Source organism: Daphnia carinata, chromosome 7, assembly GCF_022539665.2.
Source record: "Daphnia carinata strain CSIRO-1 chromosome 7, CSIRO_AGI_Dcar_HiC_V3, whole genome shotgun sequence".
Lineage (NCBI taxonomy): Eukaryota > Metazoa > Arthropoda > Branchiopoda > Diplostraca > Daphniidae > Daphnia > Daphnia carinata.
Genome location: NC_081337.1, coordinates 5,447,391 through 5,466,176, shown reverse-complemented (window position 1 = coordinate 5,466,176; position 18,786 = coordinate 5,447,391). Strand labels below are relative to the sequence as shown.

Genomic DNA, 18,786 nt, shown 5'->3' with positions numbered 1-18,786 from the left:
GAGTAAAACACATGATTATCCATTATAAATGGTTCTTGGTAAATCATAATAAATAATGCAGAGATGTGAAACGGTAGCGCGCCAAAATTGCAGCAACGGATTGCGTGTCTCCACAGATGAGATGGGGGAAAATTTTTCAGTTGGGCGCCAGAATCGACGAACGACGGGCGCTCGAATCGATTGGACGGAGCACCTATAGAAAAACACACAGGGAAACATACCAAGTTTTTCAACGTGTTCATGCCACCTGTTACAATCCCCACTTCACCAACATTCAGTTGAATCCTGCAGCACTGGGGGTAAGTTATTTGTTTAAAAGCTTCATTGTAAAAGGAAGGAAAAAAAAGACCCTCTACTTGATTGTGGTACCCTATCGCGTTGAGCCCTGCCTATTAGGGTAGAATCTCGTGTTTGTTCAGAGTCGTAAAAATTCATTCATTTCTGGCTTTGCTGGATGGTGTTTCTGGGAGGGAAAATGTGCCCCATGTGTCGAAAAGTTCGTGGGAGGGGGATGAAACGTCGAGATGAGAGAGATAGAAGTTTTGGCTTTTGGGGACGTGTACACACGTGTTGGCGAAAAAGATGGCGAACTATACACGTTTGTGTTTTGCACAGCTCACAGACGTCTGGCTTTTCTTGTTGATTCAACAAGTTTTCTCTACTCAAGGTTTCTTTCTCTTGTGTCTAAAATCCTTATCTACTTTCGGGTTTTTTGTTGGATCAGTGGGCCTAGTAACACAAGTAGAAAAGCGGAAAGAACGAAACCCACAGGAAGGTTACTAATATCGCTTCAATGGGTTATGAGGTTAGGAATGTCACTCTCAGTTTTTCAGTTGAATTTAATTATCTTCTGAAGATTTTTTTTCTTTCTCTTCTGAACATCATTTCGAAAAGAAGACTATCGAGATGCCGACCTCTTCTTCCGAATGACATACCAGAAGATGCCCAAATATAGAGGGGTGATAAAACTGAGACCAAAGTCAAAGCCGGTTTGCCTTGAGTTTTTCCATTTTTTTTTATTTGACTGTTTATACAAGGTTTTTTTTTTATTTTATTTTCTTGAAAAAGAAGACGAAAAAAGGTCTCCTTTGAAATTCCTCCGGACTGGTCAGTTGAATCACCCCCTCAAGCACATACACACACACACACACACACCTCAGGAGGTTTTGTGAACAGGTTTGACTTTCTCTGTTCTTTAGATCGTTTTCTTTGTTCTCCCGTCCGTTTTCTGCACGTGGTATCGAACTGATAAAGGCAAGATATTTTCGATTTGGCAAGAGCGGCATGGCGATGTATCAGACGCACTTAATGTTCGTAGAATCTGAATGGCGTGAATGGGTAAAAGGTTATCAACTGCCGGATGATCGCATACCAGATAACCCAAGTCTACGCATGTGGGCGGGCATTAAAAACCTATTTTGTATAAACCTTGATTAGATTGCCTTTGTTCCCATGTTCGTGCAATTCATGCGAGTGGACAGGGGTCCAGACAGCTCGACAAATGCCTATTCCATTCACGTTGGAATAACATGACACGCTGCTGGAGGCCTATGGGGAGATCTAAACAGACACGAAAAGAAAACATTTTTTTCCATCTTCAAACTTCCCTTGTTGTTAAAAAAGAAATTCTAGACAGTACACGGAAATATGGGTCGAGTTGGGGAAGAATGGAATCTGAGACGCCGAGCACCAGCATGAGAACCCGGGAGTTGGGTGGCCGATCCAAAGAGCTCTCTGTGTGTTATTAAAAGTGTGAGAAACCGCAAACGGCTTTTTTTCTTTGCTTGTGTTTTCTTATTTTATTGCCCGCACGGCAAACGACTAGGTCCGACGACGATGAATAAAACATGTGTCCTTGGCATTGTTGGGAGGTTTTGCGTGCGTGCGGGCCGCCCTTTTCCCGTGAATTCACTTATTGTTATTCGTCCCTTTTTTTGTGTGTGTGCCGGCAAGTTCGCGTGAACTTGGGGTTTTTTTTTTTCACGGTCTTTGCTCTTATCTCATCCGCACATCCGGCGGAATACGCGTTTTGTTGACTGTGTAAGATAAAGATTTTGTGCGTTTAAAGTCCCTCCTCTCGTATTTTCTGTTTGCCAAGTTATCTACACCTGGAACGGCAATGCTGCACCTTTGGCTCCTATCTTATGCGATTATAAAGAATGTCTCAAACAATCATTTTTCGCTTGCCCACCGTTTTTCCGCTCGATTTACTGTCGGTCTCACAAATTTGTGCACAACGAGCGTGTGAAAAACTTGCGCTCATCATTCACTCGATTACATACACACATCAAAAGAATAGGTCACAAGTTTTTTTCGTCCCTTTTGTGTACGCAAAACACCTCCATTTTCTTTCTTTTCCTTTGTGTGTGCATTGGTCTAGGAGGAGGGGGGTTAAGAAAAGAGGACCAGAAAGAGTGGGAGGATCGAAAAGTCAAGTGTTTCTCAGGCATCTCTTTTCTTTTGACAAGAAGCGCCTTTCTCCTTCCCCTCTAGCTACAGGTCTCTAAGGCTCTCCGAGTCTGGCCTCCTAGTCAGTAGGCTTTCTCACTCGGTGCTTGGTGGTTCTCTGCTTTTCGTGTGTAACAACACTTGTTATTGTTATTGTGAACACCATTACGTGTTGGTCCTGGTTTTTGCCCAATTGTGTTTACGCAAAAAGATTGCTAAACAGGTTAGTTTAACATTTTACTTGCGCAATTTTTTATGAGTTGCCACAGACAATTTGCCTAAGAGTGAAAGCTGCTCTTTATTTCTACTTGAGGCATAACACCAGACTCTTAGCCATATAGCCAGAGGGCACCGGCGTTCCATTCCACTTCTCTCTCTCGTCGCTCTCTGTGAAACGGCCTTCAAATGCTTTCCCAGACCTCTCCTTTGGTCTTTTCTGAGTGTTGATTTTATTGCAGAGTCAGGTGGACTCGTGGCATTCAAATTGTGTCTGTTTGTAAAAGAAATTCCAACCCCTCTTTTCTTTATCACATCATCATCATCATCATCTTATTTTTTATTCTATTTCAATAGACTGGGCCCGGACAACCTTCATTTTTTTTTCTGTCTTCTCATCTGACGTCATTACGACCCTGGACTGAAATTGCGTGAGTGTCTGTACGCTGACCTCCCCTGCAAAAGTGAAGCAGGTTCTTTTTTGCCTTGCCGAGAGAGACCTGCCAACAACAAAAACAACAAGTTTTCCCACCGTCTCAAGTCGCATAATGCTGCACGCTCATTAGGAAACGACAACATTCGCACAGACTCGAAGGCGCCCGTCGTTGTATTTCTCTCCCTCTTCTGTATCAAAATCCATCATGGAGGATCTGTTTTGTTGTGAAGCCCGAGTGGATTTTGAATGTCGCGCCTATGCCGATCCCGTCTTGATGAAAGACTGCCGTGTCCTTCACAATTTACTTTCATCTGAAGAACGGCACGTCCTCTCCTCTTCCTACTTTGATTGTGTTCAGTCCGAGTTGAAACCCCACATGAGGAAAATTGTCACCGAATGGATGCTTGAGGTATACATCAATGTCTTTTCAAAAGTAGCCCTCTAGCTTTTTATCTGATTTTGCCTTTTTACTAGCGAGATTGGTAATCTTTTGGTCTCTACCCACAGGTTTGCGAAGAACAGCAGTGCCAACCTGACGTTTACTGGTTGGCCGTCAACTACATGGATCGCTTCTTAAGTGTTAGTCCCATCACCAAAAGCCGTCTGCAGTTGCTGGGCGCAGTCTGCCTATTCCTGGCCTCCAAACTCAAAGAAACATCTCCCCTCACAGCCGACAAGCTCGTCCTCTACACAGATCGCTCTATTAACTTTGACGAACTATGGGTAAAAAGATGTTATTCATTTCGCTATTTTGCTGTCTAACGGATGTTTCACGGACGATTAGTCTCAATGGATGCTCCAGTTCGCTCACAAAAGCCAAAAAGTTAGTTTTGCCCAAGAGGTGGCTACGCAGTTTTAAAGCCATTGACTTTTGTTCTTTTGTTCATTCCCCTCATCGAGAAGCTTAATGGGCCGTGTGAAGGAGGGTGAAACAATCTCTGAATGACCTGCTTTTCCCATTGTGATGCTAGCGTCTTTTTATAGTGGGGGCCACAGGGGTCAAGAAGGGTTTGCCCGCAAGTTCAAATGGAATATCTTGTAATAGAAGACCACTTTGACCACACAGACCATGTATAGCTGCTGTTAGTGGTTTTGGTGCACTGGCCGATAGATATAAACTTTCCCACTTCCTGTTGAAGAAATCGGGTACACATCTAGTACATTTTATTATTATTTGAAGGGGCTGAAAAAAAACTCTTGTCAAATGATCTCCGCCTACCATCCCTTCAAGAAAAAGTTCTTTGTATAAATGCATACAGGCCTATTTGATTGGAGAGGGCAAAGTAGGAGGGTACGGCTGCGGGCGCGCGGATGACCTGGAAGAATATCACCCCTCTAGAGATGGAATATGGCTGGACCAAGGAACCCCCCTCTGTTCCAAAAAAAAATCTTTCTCCAGTTCTTACCATATCTTTTCCTATGGTGGGAAGGAAAAACATGAATCGACACTTTCGGCGCGACTGTATTTGAAGGGATTACATGACCCTCGGCTAGCCTTCCTCGTTTGGCCTATGGAAATGATGGCGGCGTCAGCCGGCCACTAAATCCCCAACCCCTAGCTGGCCGACACATTCCTTTAGCTCAGCGGGGGTATTCTAGATCTTGTCCCCCCCTTTTCTTTTTCCCTTTGATGGCACTAAAAAAAGAAAGGCCGATGTGAGATTTAAACACCCACCTCATTAGCAAGCGGCGGCCTGTGTTTTTACAAGGATTTAGTGAAGGCGTGGTTTGAACGAACAGGTTCACGTGTGACGTTCTTGTGTCAAAAAGAGACAAAGAAAAATATATTTCTCACATTTCTAACGAAATCTTCTTTTGTTTCAGCAATGGGAGTTATTGGTCTTGAGTCGGCTCAAGTGGGACATTTGCTCCATCACGCCGCACGACTTTGTCGACCTCCTCATGACTCGGTTGGATGTCAGCAACCCTTGGGGTCCAGTTAGACGGACTGCTCATGGTTACATTGCTCTCTGTGCTCTAGAGTACAAGTTTGCCATGTGCCCGCCTAGCATGATTGCCTGTGCTTGCGTCGTTGCTGCTATCCGAAACGAACTCGATCCTACCATGTCAGCCACAGATTTTACTGTGAACGACATTATCGCCCAGTTACAAACCATCACTCACATTGAAACTGTAAGTGAACGCCCAACTTCAAATGGAAAATGTTTTGAATTTTTTGAATTTTTTAGGAAATCTTGCGCGGATGTTTTGAACAAGTGGATGAATTTCTACGATCATTGGCTCCTCCGGCTCTGATTGCTTCTTGTGATGTGTCATCAAACGCTTCGTTGGGTCTCGTTTCATGTTCGAACGAGTCCAATATTCCTTCCAACTTGTCCACTGCCGCCATCACCAAAAATGAGCATGAAAAAGCTGGAACACCCACTGACGTCCGGGATATTCACTTTTGAATGGACCGAGTTTCTACGTTTCCATTTTTTATAAAGAAAACAAATGGAGCCCTTTGTATACAATTTTTTTTATACATCTATAGATACCAACGAATTATTACCTCTTTTAAAGAAACCCCATCCCTGCCCGACAATTTTATAACAGTGTAAACATCGTACAATCGGACATTGTTCCAAAAGCCCTGCCATTCCTCCCCCTTCCCATGTGCCACAAAACAGAGAACACTAAAATTTAGTGTACCCCACGATTCGTTTTTTTACAGATAAAAATGTAGCAGCAAAAACCACAAGTGCCGTCGACCCGGTCGAACCCTTTTGATAATTCAGCCGTTATATCTTCCACTCAGGAAATCCTCTCGCACTCTTACATAACAAGATCTACACTTTGTCTGCTTCCCAAAGTGTATACGATTCCCCCCTCCAACAGCCTTTAAAAAAAAAAAATCCTACTTTATGTGTCATTACATATTACGCTCCAAGGTCTTTTGAGCTTTTGACTCCCCCTCGCCCCTTCCACCTGCCCCCGTTTGCAAATTCCCTGGTGTCCTAGTCACAGACAGCAATGTTCCATCATTTTTCATGTGTATTCTACCGCCATTGTTTTTTTTTTCTTTTTAATAATTGTATATTCATTTTGTTCAGTCGCTAACCTCTTCAAAAATATGCCCTATTATCTTCATACAGGTTTTTAAAGGGAGAATTTTTAATTCTTGGTACCTGAAGAGGTTAAATTGCACATCAATGTGCACTCGTTTATTATGTCTTTGATTTTTACGCTGTCAATCCGAAAAGTGATGGGAAACATAAGAAAAAAAAAAAAAATAATAAAAGATGGGAATGGAAATAATTTGATGTTATACAAAGACCACACAAGTGTCGTACATATATCTATTATGTTGTGCCGCCATTTCGTTTTTGTGAATTATATGTAGTTCTTTGAAGAATGTTGTACCATCCATTTGTGATCAGTTGCAAACGCTTTTGTGACATTTAACGTAAACGTGCGTTTCATGTCACTCCTTCTTTTTTAAATATTCAATCTCCCTTTTTGCCCGTCTGGTTCAAAGTACGAGTACATGTTGGATGTTACCCGTCCCTTTGATTTTGTGTATCCCCGCCCGTTTTGTATACTTCAGGTATAACAATACATTTATTATGCATCCATACATGAAATGCAAGTTTTATGACTGAATGAGTCATAGCCCAAGGCTCATGTGCAACGCAATAACGATGGACTAGGTTCAATTCATGTAATACGGGATGTTCTAGGTGAGACAGATTATTAATAATTTTTGTCTTGACGTATAACCGAGTGGTTGCTTGACACGCAATCAAGGGGGGAGAGAAAACAGTTCTCAGGACAACGCCTTCAATAGACAAGCACGCACACACACACAAAGGTATTAGTCTTAATTTCGTTCAACAAGGTTTTCTGCATGTAAAACAGGTAAATTACGTTCACGGTCACCATTTTGTAATAACCATGTAAAAAAAAAAAGAAAGGGAGTCCTTGCACTTTCAATGACTGCTGTCTGGACAGACCTGTCATTGACATTACGTTTCGCAGTTGAATGTTTCCAGAAACGTTGTTGAAAAACTTTCTACGCCATAACGTATATTCAGGCAAGAAGCAATTAGGAGAAGTCCAACCATTTTTAAAATTGAATATGAATAATGGATGAGGATTGCACTCGTGAGCATCGTGAAAACTGTTCAACTATACTTTATTATCCGTTTCGTGTTAGGCTTTTTCTTGTTATGGTTTTGATTGATGTTTGTTCCATTTATTTTTCTACACACAACCTTGAAAGATTTAAATTACACTTTATTTGGTCATGGCTTCGCCCCTATCGAAACAAAGACTCGATGAACCGGGAAAAATGGAGGAAAATAACGAAGAGAAGACAAAAAAGAAGACAGCTTAATAATCAGGCAACGTCGCACAACTGCTGAAATTCTATTCTTTTCCAAACAAAAGTGCAGACGACGCAAAAGAAAAGCTTCTTCAGTCTCAAAGAAAAGGCGCTTAATGCTATTTGTCGTCCAAGTTCAATCTTCTTGTGTCTCAAGTTTCATGTGTTCAGTATGTTGTTGTGCACCCAGTCCTCTAGATATTTTACTCATCAACTAGCATAATGAATAGCTCAACCCAAGTGAATAATGTGTTTGATTATTTTGTTGTATGTGGACTGGATTCTATGAGAGGCTTAGTCCCCAATAGTCTACTTGGTAAGTGGACCTTGAGATCTTAACCTACATCTAGAGACATGATTCAATATACTTGTTTTGCTTGCCACAGATGAACATAATGCCCTCTCAGGCCCTCTAGAAGCTACCTATTGCCCGCAAGTTTTAGCACACTATCCAGAAAATGTTGCATGGAATCCATTTGATGGTTCTGCTGTCACCACGGTTTGCTATGTCATTAATATTCAATATAACAACATTTCTTAAAAACATTTTTTTTTTTTAGCTATGTATGCCCTCAGGAGTTCACTTCTCTTGTGTTCCAAAAGAGTCTCATGATAACACCAAAGAACCTCATTTTCATCCTTTCATCATAACTAAGGAAAATGGATCTAAAGTTTATGGGTTTTCCCTGGTCTTTAATGAAGAAGTTGTTGAGGATTCAATCATCAATGCAGTCAGCTCTTTGCAGAAAATGCATGCAGCACAGATTGTTGAGATTGCTCCACACAGATCCAATTTGGAAGTCTTTGAAGATCCTACCACTAGCTCCAAATCTTTACCTAGGCATTTTAAAGTCAATAACACCCGTCTATACGATAAAGCCAAGTGTTCGGCAAAATTCGATGTTCTTCGTGATTCCTTACTCGTTTCTAAATGCATATGTCTTATCGGTCAATACCCCGTTGTCGAAGCAGCTAGAAATTTTTTCATCAATTTCTACAGGTAAAAATTGATCCCGCTATTCAGTTTTTTTGTACTCTAATTTTCAATGTTTCATGATTTAATTTAGATTGGCTGTGCATTCCTCCGAACTATCTACTCTGGGTGATCACCCGTTGTCTATGCTTAGTCCAGAATCATATATCCATTATTTGTTGTTCTCCGTTCCTCTACCAAGTCCTAATCAGTGCATAGTCATTCCCAACGTTCCCAATCTGGAGTGGACCCAGTCGTCGACCATTACGAGCTCCACCCTTATCTTTCAACGTCCTTCCGTTCACTCTGAACTTCCGCTGTTCGAGTACGAGATCGTTCAAGTCATTGATCTTCTGGGGATCGATCATCTTATACAGTTATGGACTTGTTTACTGCTTGAGAGCCAAGTGCTTATCTATTCTCAAGGTAACCACACAAAACTAAGAAATATCATGAAATAATTATCAACCACTAGCCTTTTTTTTTGCCGAAATAGATTTCAATCGATTGATGTTAGTGGCCGAATCCCTGACAACACTTTTATTTCCATTCTCTTGGCCCCATGTTTACGTTCCCATCTTACCGGCAGCCATGTACAATTTCTTGGATGCTCCGGTACCTTTCCTGATGGGATTGCGCTCACTTCCTTCCGACGACGCTCGCATTCCTTCAGAGGTACGCATTCTGCTTTTGGTGCTATGGCGGGTGTAATATTCAAATATATTTTCTATTTCAGGCTAACTTGTGCATTGTGGATATTGACAACGATCGAATTACCATTCCGGAAGACCTGCCGACTTTTCCACAACACAAAGAATTAGCCGATGAGTTAAGAGAAGTGCTTACCAAGTTGCAACAGACACCAAACACTACAAGTTCATCCTCTACGCAAAAGAAATCAGCACCAAACGCTACGATACAATCGTCATCTTCGTACAATTTAACACTATCTTTCCATTTTTTTTAAATTTGAAATTCACGATAAATTTTCATAGGAACAAGCATCGCCAGTCGTGGTCTCCGATGGCGTTAGCCAGTGGCTCAAATGCATCTGTTCTCGAACGCTCGGAAGCTTTTCAACGGATTTCGGCTATAGCGAAACGCACAGGTTTGCAATTTTGATCATTTCGTGAAATCAAATGTCTTTCCTAACTTTTATTGTTCTCACGTAGGTGTTTTCAATGAAAATGCTAAAACTGGTTCGACAAACGGTGACTTAGAAAAACAACCCGTAACGGTTTCTAGCGATTTGGAACGTTATTTACGAGTGCAAATACTCAACAATGCTATTCGCGAGATTTTCTTGAATCAATTTGCTCACATGTTTTCCGTTTACGAATATTTCTTTAATCAACCTAATCAGGTAGCTATCTTCAGCTTATTTATATTTTCTTATGTCATACATTTTATCCTATCGCAGGATATGGATTCGTGGTTATCAAATCGAGACCAAGTACATCCGTTTGATAAAACTACGTTCCTGTCGGATCAGCCTGGACCGCATCTCCGGTTCATGTCATCCTTCCTGGAAAGTCAAATGTTTGCTAGCTTCATTGATGCCAAAGTCTTGGCCAATTATGGCCAATATAGTCACTCGGTTCGCATATTGGACGCTCGTATCAAACTCTTGAAGTAATAATTAAATTTACATTCCACAGTTATGCATAATTGAATTATGTTTCGTTCTAGGGATGGTTACGGTGATTCTATGGTTCGAACACCAGGCTATGAACCGTGCACTTGGTACGAACAGACGGCCACGTTATTGGAACGGCGTCTTCTGAAACCATTGATGAACGTAGTAACGCCCATTGAAATTCTTACGAATATGGACGAGCGGCCAATTGTTAAAAAACAAAGAACCAATAAGTTTTATCCAAGTTTTCCCGTTCTTAATAATTCGATGCTGAGCACCGCTCCTTGTTACGAAACCATTGGGTAATTGCTCGTTTTGATTTCAGCCGAGGCAATGGGATTTCCCTTTAATTCCGCCATTTGATAATGATGGGATTGTTTCTTTCTTGACGACGATGAGCAGGAAGAAAGGAGAGAAATCGAGGCGGAAGGAGAAGGTGACACTTCAGAAATCCTACTCTATCGGTTTCGAATCGGGAGGGATAGCCGAAACGATACGTGATAGTAATAATCCCTCGTTGGCAGTGCCGATTGCTCCTCGACCTGCTGTAATAGCCCAAGGGAACTGGAAATTCGTCGAACAACTTCTCCAAGTAATGAATATATATTCAATTAGCAATGTGAAAGAAAAATCTAAAACAATGTGCTCTTCTTAGGAATGTAAAACGAAAACCAAACGACTGTTAGTTGGTAAAATGGGAAGTGAAGCTTTCGAATTAGGTCATGGACAAGTGTCAGTCTCTGGTGTCGAAGATAACACTTTGATTGCTGGACTCTGTGATCTTTTAGAGCGCGTTTGGGCACACGGGCTGCAAACCAAACAAGTAATTATTCGATTTAATAAAAAACCTAGGGTTTTGTAATTTTATCCTTCTGGGAACTATCTGCGTGAAGGGTAAATCGGCTCTGTGGTCGCATATTCTACATTATCACGATCTGAAAACAGCCCCGGCGGTCAATAAACCCGTCAAAGCCTCTAGTCAAGCCCCAGGTAAGACGCAATTCGTATTCTTTGATGCTAACCATTTTACTAATATTGATGGTTTCTTGTAATGTCGTTCTCGACATGCAGCTTATGCATTCGTGACGTTGAGGAAAAGATTACGGAGTAAGTTTATTACGTACTGCACGAATTCAATTTGGTTGTTTTTTCTCGTAGTTTCAGTGATCCTCATTAAGTTTACCCTGATCAATTTTTTAAAACTAATTTCTTGCACGAGATAATTCATTTTTCGTTGCTTGGCTACAGATCTTTCAGCGCCGTCGTACGATGGCGATGGTGCAGCCAATAGAAGTCGCTCTAGCAATTCGATCGATAACAACCGTCCTGGTAATCCTCCGAATCGAATGAAACCATTACCGGAATCTCTGATCTTTGATATGAGGTGAACAATTCCATTGTTTCTATTACGAAATTGCATTTAATCTTTTTTTTTCTTTTTCTAGGAACGTTCAAAACATGGCGGATATCAAAACCCATTTGGGTTATGCTCGCGCGTGGGTTCGATTATGCTTAGAGAAAAAACTTCTCTACGTGCATTTAACCACTCTCTTGTCGGAAGAAAATCTCTTAAGGTAATATAATCATAGAGGCATTTACGACGCAACAACAAACCGTTGAATTCCATCATTTATTCTGAAGAACTTTGTACAAACGGTACGCTTTTCTGCGTTGTGAAGATGAGCGCAATCTCTTCTTAACATACCTTTTGACGCTCAACGCTGCGGACTACCATTCTTTTACACATACATATACCAGCACTGGTAGAAATGCCATACTACCATTTCATTTTAGTACTTTAATTAATGTAACGAATTTTGTATTTCTAGTGATAACGTACCGTGTTTTGATCGTTCAAAGTCGCCAATCAAGCATGTCAACATGCCGGCCTTACCTCTTGCTAAGCGGGACGTTGACCGACACTCAGGCTCTCTACTTCGCAAGCGACCGCCTGGAACTTCTCTTTCAGGTAAGTTTCGTTCCTTTTTTGTTGTGAAGAAATTGGATGTAATTCCCCTGATTGGTTAGCATAAAAATCTTGGAATACTCACGACTTTGCGAATTGGACTCGAAGATCAAATCGGCAATAGTCGTTGGTTGATCGACCATATCATTGTACGGAACGAAATTACAGGCCGCGGCTTCAAGTAATGAAGAATATTTATCTTGATTTTTTTTAAATTAAAACGTAACATGTTGAACCAGATTTCCATGTGGCCGTTGGCTCGGTAAAGACATTGAAGATGGTTCTACAGAGCGTCTGCTAGTCGCTACGCAATACGATTGCAACACAATGAGTGGATCCGATTTAGGATCCCTGGATCCTTCAGCTCATGTTAATGGTTCGCCAGCTCACAATTCCAATGTACCAATTGGATCACGTACTCGTTCACCGAGTGCGACCCGGACAGAAAGTTCACTCACCAACTCCCTTACAAATTTGGCTGGAAATCTCAATATCAACCTGAAAGGTGCTGGAACGCGTCGCAAATTTACAGAAAGCGAAATGCAGTGTTTGCTGGGCGAGGCTGTGAATAATCTTATCAAGTATTACCTCGAACCTACGGGAGAACGAGGTAACGTTACGGCGCTGCTTTGCGGAGAGTCGGGACTAGTTCCTTGCCTAGAGCTGGTCCTGCATCATGGATTTCGTTCTTCTAGAATTTTTAGCCGCAATCTTTTCTTATGGGACTATTTACGTAAGAAAATTACTTCCAGCTATTCAGGAACCTTATTGATATATTATTTTCCAGTGCAAGTTAGGGATTGTTATACGCAAGACCCACGTTCGGTAACGAGCGTACGAGACTATGCGGACCCCTCATCTGATCGACCCGCACGCCGTTGGCTGTGCGACATCATCGAAAAGATTCAACATTACGGGCATTCATTAGGCAAGCGGGATAAGCTACAATTATTCCTCTGTCTTGCTGCGAGGTATGACTAGTCTCTAATAGCATTTGATCATTCCAAATGTCTTACAATCTCTTATTTAAAAGAGATCGGATGCTCCATCGGATTATTAGTCCACTGGCGTCTTGTTCTTCTACCTTAACACACTACGATGAAAACTCGTATTTAAGGGACAAGCGATTACGCGATTACCTACAACCTCTCTTGCAAACCCTAAGCGAAGAGAAGGTGAAAATCATTCTAGAGGCATCCATTACGCGGGGCATCGATTAGAGTTTTAAATGAATAACTAACTATTCCTTAAGATAAATCTACGATACATTTTATACGTATTCCGTTTTGATTTAAGTGTGTAGATAGACTGGATAAACTATCTGTTTATTTTACAATTTCCTGCGAAATGTTCCAATATGGTTAAATGGGTAACATGCACGTGTCTGGTCTGGTGAATACACCGAAATAGTCGTCGAAAACGTAACACTCCAATGTTAAACCAGTTGCAGAAAAATATTGGGGACTACGCACAGATCTTACGCAGGACATTTTCACGATGTTGCATCATAGCTGGTATGTATTTATGTTGAACAATATCTTCCATGCTAAAACGCTGCAACGTTTTAATGAGCTCTTCGTTCTTTTCTCGATTTGAAACCATCTTCCAGGTTGCAGTGAAGGACTCACTCATTGTTGCAAGGCCTGCAAACAACCGTGCTTGCCATAAAGTGGAAGTTGGATGCTCTAATGTTGTACCGTTCCAGCTGCGACTTTGCTCTATTCTCCCTTTCAAATCGTCATCTATTCGGAAGGCTATCGTGACATAGAGCACCGCATTGTCTTGCTTCACTGCTGCCGTGTGAAACATCCAACATGATGGAATTACTTTAATCAGAGGATCGTCAATCACGCAGTGACTGACAATGGTCTGTCTCTCACAAACAACAGGGACGTTTACTATGCAGCTATCCATGACGCTGCCTGACATACTCTCGACATCCGCTTCGAGACAAGAGGTAGTTATAATGCCTTGAATTCCTGGTGGTTTGCGGCAGAGTGATTGAGCGATCGGTTTCATTGCCAACGTTTGGAATAGCTCTGAGGTAGGGTTTAAATTTTCTAGGTCTAGAAATAGTTTGCATTTAGATTTTGGAGGCGTATGGATAAGTAAACACAACTTACATTCTGGCATTGTTCCTAAATGGTAGAATTTTGATCGTTCAAGCACCATAATATTCAACGGTGTTTCTCCAAAATGACTAGCTATTTTCCCTTTGATTGTTGATGAAACGGATGTACTTTTCAAGTACAGTTTTTCTTCAGCTGGACGAGAGCCCATACAGGCCAGAAAATCTCCATATATACAAGTTTCAGTACTGTATAAATCGCTGTTTTCCTGTGCGAAAGTAACCATTTTCTTGACTAGTCCCGGCCCGCACCAAAACATGCTATCCGTGTATACTCGTTCCTCTCCGTTACCTTGGTCAGAAATGGATCGAAGCTACAACAAACCACCATTTGGAGTATCCGTGACAACCTCTTACCCAATTTTACCAAGGCTTTTCTCATTTGCATTGTAGAATAATTAGGTTTCTGCAAAACTTCTAGACAAGGGATCAGCCAACAGTTTTCGTCCTTTTTCGGAGATTCAGGTAGCACGTACACACCATGGGTGTTTCCTATTAAATTCGAGGTAAATTAAAGCTTTTTGATTCTAGAAATGCTGTGATTGTCTGGCTACCTATAGTTATTGAAGATGGATGAGCAATGGCTACAACTCCATCCTCAGTCAACTTATTTGACTGTTCTACAATACTTTCAAGTTCTACAGATTGAAAAGTAAAAACCATTAATATCAATATGGAGGCAATTTGCAGTTAACATTTGATTTACCATCCAGGCAATAAGTTTCAACATCATCAGATGCACAAATAAATATTCCTCCATTTTTCATCAGTTTAAGGAAAGGCGAGGTTATAATTATTTTCAAATTCAGAATTGTTATTGCCTTTCCTTCAATTTCTAGTGGCAAAGGACAGAAGAGTTTGCCTGTGCAGCTTAGATTTGGCAATCTTTTGCTAGATCCCCCTTTTTATGGTAAACTTTTTGTAGCTATAGCTTTTAAAATTTATCTGATAAAAGAGAAATTCCTACCAGCATGACTAATCCAAATTTTCATGTGGAACAATTCATTTCCAAAAAGATCTTTGAGCAGCTTTAAGATATGGAAGGTAGATCCTCCTGACCCCAAGGCAGATCCAGGGCAATCAGCAATCACCAAATATTTTGTTCCTCTTGGTAATTCACCTTTCTTTAATTGTTCGTCAAGTTGCTGTTGAAAGCAATCTTTTTGCTTTTCATCTGCAGCAGAGATAACTAGGCAATCCCAAAACTCAGCCTTTTCCTCTGAAAGTGGCAAATAAAAATTTACGTCCTTCTAAATACGACACAGAATTACGCTAAAAGGATAAAATCTTCGATTCCTAACCTGAGAAGCTTTTATTGAAGTTCTGCGCTAAGCGAACCATATATTTCTGTATCTGCTCCATTCTTGCGACTGTTACATCCTACAGGTAAACCTAGGCTAAGTGGCTTTGCCACGTAAACAATCTAAATATTCAAATTCATATTTCAAGTAGAGCAAATATGCTGTTGACAATCTATTCAAAACAAGAGCGATGGCAGAGACCTCTGGAGACCATCTAGCGCAGGGAAAGGCTCCTATGGATAGCGTCAATGACGAAAAACGAATTTGGTTTGTTAATTATATTCTATAACAATCGATAAAATAATTGAAAAAATTCATTTATAGATTGCCTAACGAGGTGGAAAAATTACTACTGCAATCAGACCAACAAATGATCCCCCAAACTGACCACTGCTATATACTCATTCATCTTTACATTGTTACGAGAAAAAACATGGGATTTTATTATTCTTACAACGCCATAATGATGTGATACAAAACTATCAGAATTTCAGACTAAATCCCGGACCTAGAAGGTTAGCTCTGCGATCAACGTGTGCGCTACCCATATGGAATCCTGTATTAGAGTCGACGTCCACTTCTTCGTTCAACTGTTTGTATGCCCTTCCACCTGAAGGTGGCTTTGGGCTTTGGGCCTTTCGTGCACCGTTCGATTCACTTTTGGCAGGCCAAGTAGGAAGCATCGATGGGTGTATAGGGAAAGGGGGTTCCTTCAAATAAGTGTGATTCAAAGCTTCTTCAGCAGAAATACGCTTCGCAGGATCGTACGTCAAAAATCTAAACGCAGAACAAAAACAAATATCTTAATATTTGTAATTAAGAAACCAAAGAAAAGAAATGTAAGTACTTTTGCATTAAATCAACTCCCAGTTCGCTAAGTCGAGACGAGAATCTTTTACGTAAATTGCTGACAGGGTTGTTTGTAAAAGAAGCTTTTTTTACAAAAGGTAGCTCGCTGTATCCAGGCCAGATGTTGTCATTTGGAGTCCCTAGTTCCTGTAATCAGACAGAAACGTAAGATGAAGCCTTTTAGTTGATCAAAGATAATTTTACCTTGAATATTTTATTTATCTGGTCGGCTTCAAATTTCCCTTGGAAAATGGCATCAAGAGTAAGAAGTTCTCCGAAGATGCACCCAACAGACCAAACGTCTATAGGAGTTGAGTATTCTTTGATTCCAAGTAGCAGCTCCGGTGCCCGATACCACAATGTTACAACAATCGATGTATACGCCTTCAGAGGTGAGCCATACTCTCGGGCAAGACCAAAATCTCCTACTTTAAGGATACCCGAATGACTCAAAAGAATATTTGATGTCTTTAAATCTCGATGCAAAATCCAATTGTCATGAAGGTGAGCCACAGCACGCAATAATTGTTGGAGTAAACATTTGACCTCACCTGTAGATAGAGGAAAAATTAATCAATATATTCCTATTGATTGAACGTCTCACTAAATAACTTTCCAGGTAAGAAAGATTGTTTTTTTGATTTTAAAACTTCCATTAATGACTTTAGATCATGTTCTACATAGTCCATAACCATAAAAATGCTATCCATGTTGCTTCCAACTACAATTTCACGAACGGTAACAATATTTTCATGTTGTGCCTAAATGTACAAGTTCATTATATGTTGTTAATAACACAGTTAATAATATTTAGTTTATTACCTTCAGTAAAGTGCTGACTTCACGTAGAGAGGTTATGGGAAAACCTTCTTTTTCTCTTTCCATTTTTAGGCGCTTCAAAGCAACGATTTCATCAGTCCTTTTATCTTGCGCTCTGTAAACCACTCCATAAGTACCCTCTTCAATCCTACCAGATTTATCGAAATAAGAAATTAGCTCACTGAGAAAACGTTGGTTGACGGAAGCTTTGAACTTGCTTGTTGAGGCATTGAAATTCACCAACGCTGCGACATCCCATAATAGCCGGTAAGTAAGGCGGAAGCTCTTCTTTATTTTCCGTGTCATCCAGTGATGTGTTTGTTATCTCCATTTTATTCAGTTCTTCAACTGAACCTGATTCGTTCTTTTTGCGCTTTTGCTCCGGTTCTTTATAGAGTTCACGATCTCCACGTGACAAGTTAGGACTTGTAGGAGTTGTACTTCCTTGCAGAACAGCAAAAGCTTCTTCATGGATTGTAGAAGATCTTGAAGAACTACTTCCTGATGAGATGATATCTGGTGCAATTTCAAGTTAATTTTAGCTAAATTCTACATATGTGTTTCAAGCAAGATCATTTTAGGAAAAGTTAATACCTTCATCGCAGCTATCTTCAGAGGCTTTGGAAACACGCACATTATCTTTGTTAACTGTCCTTGTTTCAGGTTCTACCTGAACATCTTCTGGACTACTCAGTAAAACATTGCGATCCATTTGTTTTTTTCTTTTCCTTATTTCTTTATGGCTACTGTGCTCTTCAATATCAATTTTTGCTCCTTCAAATTCATTGCTGTCAGGCTTGCTTGATCTCGAGTCACTTTTTCTTGTTCCTCGTACGTCATGTTGCCTTTTCCCTTCAGAATATCTACTTTCGTAATGCACTTCAGGATCTTTGCTCTTTCTAGATCTTCTGTCTCTTTCAAGTCTTTCTCTAAGGTCTTCTTTTCTAGGATCTTTAACACGCCTGTCTTCATATTTTGAATCATGCCTTTCCTTTGCTTCCATTCTGTGAACATCCTTTTTTAACTCTTTTGTTTTGTTTTTAATGGCTCTACTTGAACTATGGTGACCAGTAGTTTGGTGGTAACTAGAGCTCAGCTCTTTACGTTTCCTTGCCCTATCATCACCAGAGTAGTCAGCCTGAGGTTGAGGTGGCTTGATTGCAAGTGTGTCACAATTCTGTTCTTCTTCAGAAAGTGACAGGCTATTTCATGAGTGTTTTAACCAAAAACACATTAGTCAGATGTATAAAAACAATCACTAACTTGCATGCAACCCATTGTAACTAAGCAATTTATGTATCAAATAACGTTCAACATACCTTGATTCATATTCGTCAACTTCTTTTACGGTTTGGAAATCTGGGCTATCAGATAACTCACCCTCGCTGTAACGCTGGTCATTTGAAACATTTCGAGACATCACAGTAATGACAATAACAAACAAACGTGACAGTTGTTATTTTCTGATTCACAGATAAACGAAAGAGAAATGGTTCCGCACTAAAACAGGCAATACTTCCTCTCACAATTAAAAAACAAAAACCGGGAAGATTAATCAGATTAGACTTTTAAGACTAATGCTCTGATTTCTATTTGATACGCTAAAAGTTTAAAGAGAGGAACGAGTTAACTAGCATCAACACAACTGGAAACCAACCGGTCTGTATACAATGTTGTATGCAGGCCGCAC

The 18,786-nt window shown here is 40.6% G+C and overlaps 4 protein-coding genes and 1 long non-coding RNA gene across 8 annotated transcripts; 3 read left to right on the top strand and 2 right to left on the bottom strand.

Annotated features, from left to right (window-relative positions):
* Positions 1-165: 165 nt before the first annotated feature.
* LOC130699377 (G1/S-specific cyclin-D2-like) lies at positions 166-6,536 on the top strand. Of its 2 annotated transcripts, none has more exons than XM_057521729.2 (5): positions 166-299; positions 3,022-3,509; positions 3,608-3,823; positions 4,925-5,233; positions 5,290-6,536. In XM_057521729.2, the coding sequence occupies exons 2-5, from the start codon at positions 3,306-3,308 to the stop codon at positions 5,509-5,511; spliced, it is 951 nt and encodes a 316-aa protein (XP_057377712.1). In that variant the 5' UTR covers positions 166-299; positions 3,022-3,305; the 3' UTR covers positions 5,512-6,536. The 2 variants fall into 2 exon arrangements, with proteins under 2 accessions (XP_057377712.1, XP_057377711.1); XM_057521728.2 differs by lacking the exon at positions 166-299 and adding an exon at positions 2,539-2,671.
* Positions 6,537-7,489: 953 nt separating this feature from the next.
* LOC130699332 (DENN domain-containing protein 5B-like) lies at positions 7,490-13,745 on the top strand. Of its 3 annotated transcripts, XR_009421416.1 has the most exons (24): positions 7,490-7,731; positions 7,811-7,923; positions 7,985-8,424; positions 8,492-8,823; positions 8,894-9,072; positions 9,134-9,330; positions 9,393-9,505; positions 9,570-9,760; positions 9,818-10,029; positions 10,087-10,335; positions 10,436-10,625; positions 10,689-10,856; positions 10,927-11,023; positions 11,105-11,140; positions 11,282-11,417; positions 11,479-11,607; positions 11,675-11,796; positions 11,863-12,002; positions 12,062-12,180; positions 12,239-12,732; positions 12,787-12,970; positions 13,033-13,275; positions 13,410-13,513; positions 13,609-13,745. XR_009421416.1 is itself a non-coding variant. In XM_059496194.1 (22 exons), exons 1-22 carry the CDS (start codon positions 7,647-7,649, stop codon positions 13,217-13,219), a joined length of 4,113 nt encoding a protein of 1,370 aa, XP_059352177.1. In that variant the 5' UTR covers positions 7,490-7,646; the 3' UTR covers positions 13,220-13,424. The 3 variants fall into 3 exon arrangements, 2 of the variants coding, with proteins under 2 accessions (XP_059352177.1, XP_057377651.1); XM_059496194.1 differs by lacking the exon at positions 13,609-13,745 and having other exon boundaries at positions 13,033-13,424; XM_057521668.2 differs by lacking the exons at positions 11,105-11,140; positions 13,609-13,745 and having other exon boundaries at positions 13,033-13,424.
* Positions 13,304-15,621, bottom strand: LOC130699349 (fucose-1-phosphate guanylyltransferase-like). Its single transcript, XM_057521695.2, has 7 exons — positions 15,429-15,621; positions 15,095-15,346; positions 14,834-15,028; positions 14,682-14,765; positions 14,485-14,619; positions 14,123-14,419; positions 13,304-14,065 (listed from the first exon to the last, which is right to left on the bottom strand). The coding sequence occupies exons 1-7, from the start codon at positions 15,487-15,489 to the stop codon at positions 13,464-13,466; spliced, it is 1,626 nt and encodes a 541-aa protein (XP_057377678.1). The 5' UTR covers positions 15,490-15,621; the 3' UTR covers positions 13,304-13,463.
* Positions 15,098-15,852, top strand: LOC130699403 (uncharacterized). Its single transcript, XR_009421417.1, has 4 exons — positions 15,098-15,238; positions 15,308-15,352; positions 15,434-15,695; positions 15,753-15,852. It is a non-coding gene; the product is annotated as an uncharacterized LOC130699403 (long non-coding RNA).
* Positions 15,845-18,743, bottom strand: LOC130699395 (cyclin-dependent kinase 11B-like). The gene is made up of 8 exons (XM_059496195.1): positions 18,416-18,743; positions 17,691-18,298; positions 17,315-17,612; positions 17,100-17,244; positions 16,895-17,038; positions 16,482-16,829; positions 16,276-16,424; positions 15,845-16,205 (listed from the first exon to the last, which is right to left on the bottom strand). The coding sequence occupies exons 1-8, from the start codon at positions 18,514-18,516 to the stop codon at positions 15,911-15,913; spliced, it is 2,088 nt and encodes a 695-aa protein (XP_059352178.1). The 5' UTR covers positions 18,517-18,743; the 3' UTR covers positions 15,845-15,910.
* Between the last annotated feature and the right edge of the window lie 43 nt (positions 18,744-18,786).

Bases quoted from the DNA above. Each gene is read 5' to 3' on its own strand.
- LOC130699377 (XM_057521729.2), top strand. From the start codon at position 3,306: ATGGAGGATCTGTTTTGTTGTGAAGCCCGAGTGGATTTTGAATGTCGC. The intron at 3,510-3,607 runs GTATACATCAAT...CTCTACCCACAG, and splicing joins TCACCGAATGGATGCTTGAG to GTTTGCGAAGAACAGCAGTG. The intron at 3,824-4,924 runs GTAAAAAGATGT...CTTTTGTTTCAG, and splicing joins TTAACTTTGACGAACTATGG to CAATGGGAGTTATTGGTCTT.
- LOC130699332 (XM_059496194.1), top strand. From the start codon at position 7,647: ATGAATAGCTCAACCCAAGTGAATAATGTGTTTGATTATTTTGTTGTA. The intron at 7,924-7,984 runs GTTTGCTATGTC...TTTTTTTTTTAG, and splicing joins ATGGTTCTGCTGTCACCACG to CTATGTATGCCCTCAGGAGT. The intron at 9,073-9,133 runs GTACGCATTCTG...TTTCTATTTCAG, and splicing joins ACGCTCGCATTCCTTCAGAG to GCTAACTTGTGCATTGTGGA.
- LOC130699349 (XM_057521695.2), bottom strand. From the start codon at position 15,489: ATGGAGCAGATACAGAAATATATGGTTCGCTTAGCGCAGAACTTCAAT. The intron at 15,029-15,094 runs GTAGGAATTTCT...TACCATAAAAAG, and splicing joins AATTTGGATTAGTCATGCTG to GGGGATCTAGCAAAAGATTG. The intron at 14,620-14,681 runs GTAGCCAGACAA...CGAATTTAATAG, and splicing joins TCCATCTTCAATAACTATAG to GAAACACCCATGGTGTGTAC.
- LOC130699395 (XM_059496195.1), bottom strand. From the start codon at position 18,516: ATGTCTCGAAATGTTTCAAATGACCAGCGTTACAGCGAGGGTGAGTTA. The intron at 18,299-18,415 runs GTATGTTGAACG...CTCATGAAATAG, and splicing joins GTTGACGAATATGAATCAAG to CCTGTCACTTTCTGAAGAAG. The intron at 17,613-17,690 runs GTATTAACTTTT...AAATTGCACCAG, and splicing joins TGAAGATAGCTGCGATGAAG to ATATCATCTCATCAGGAAGT.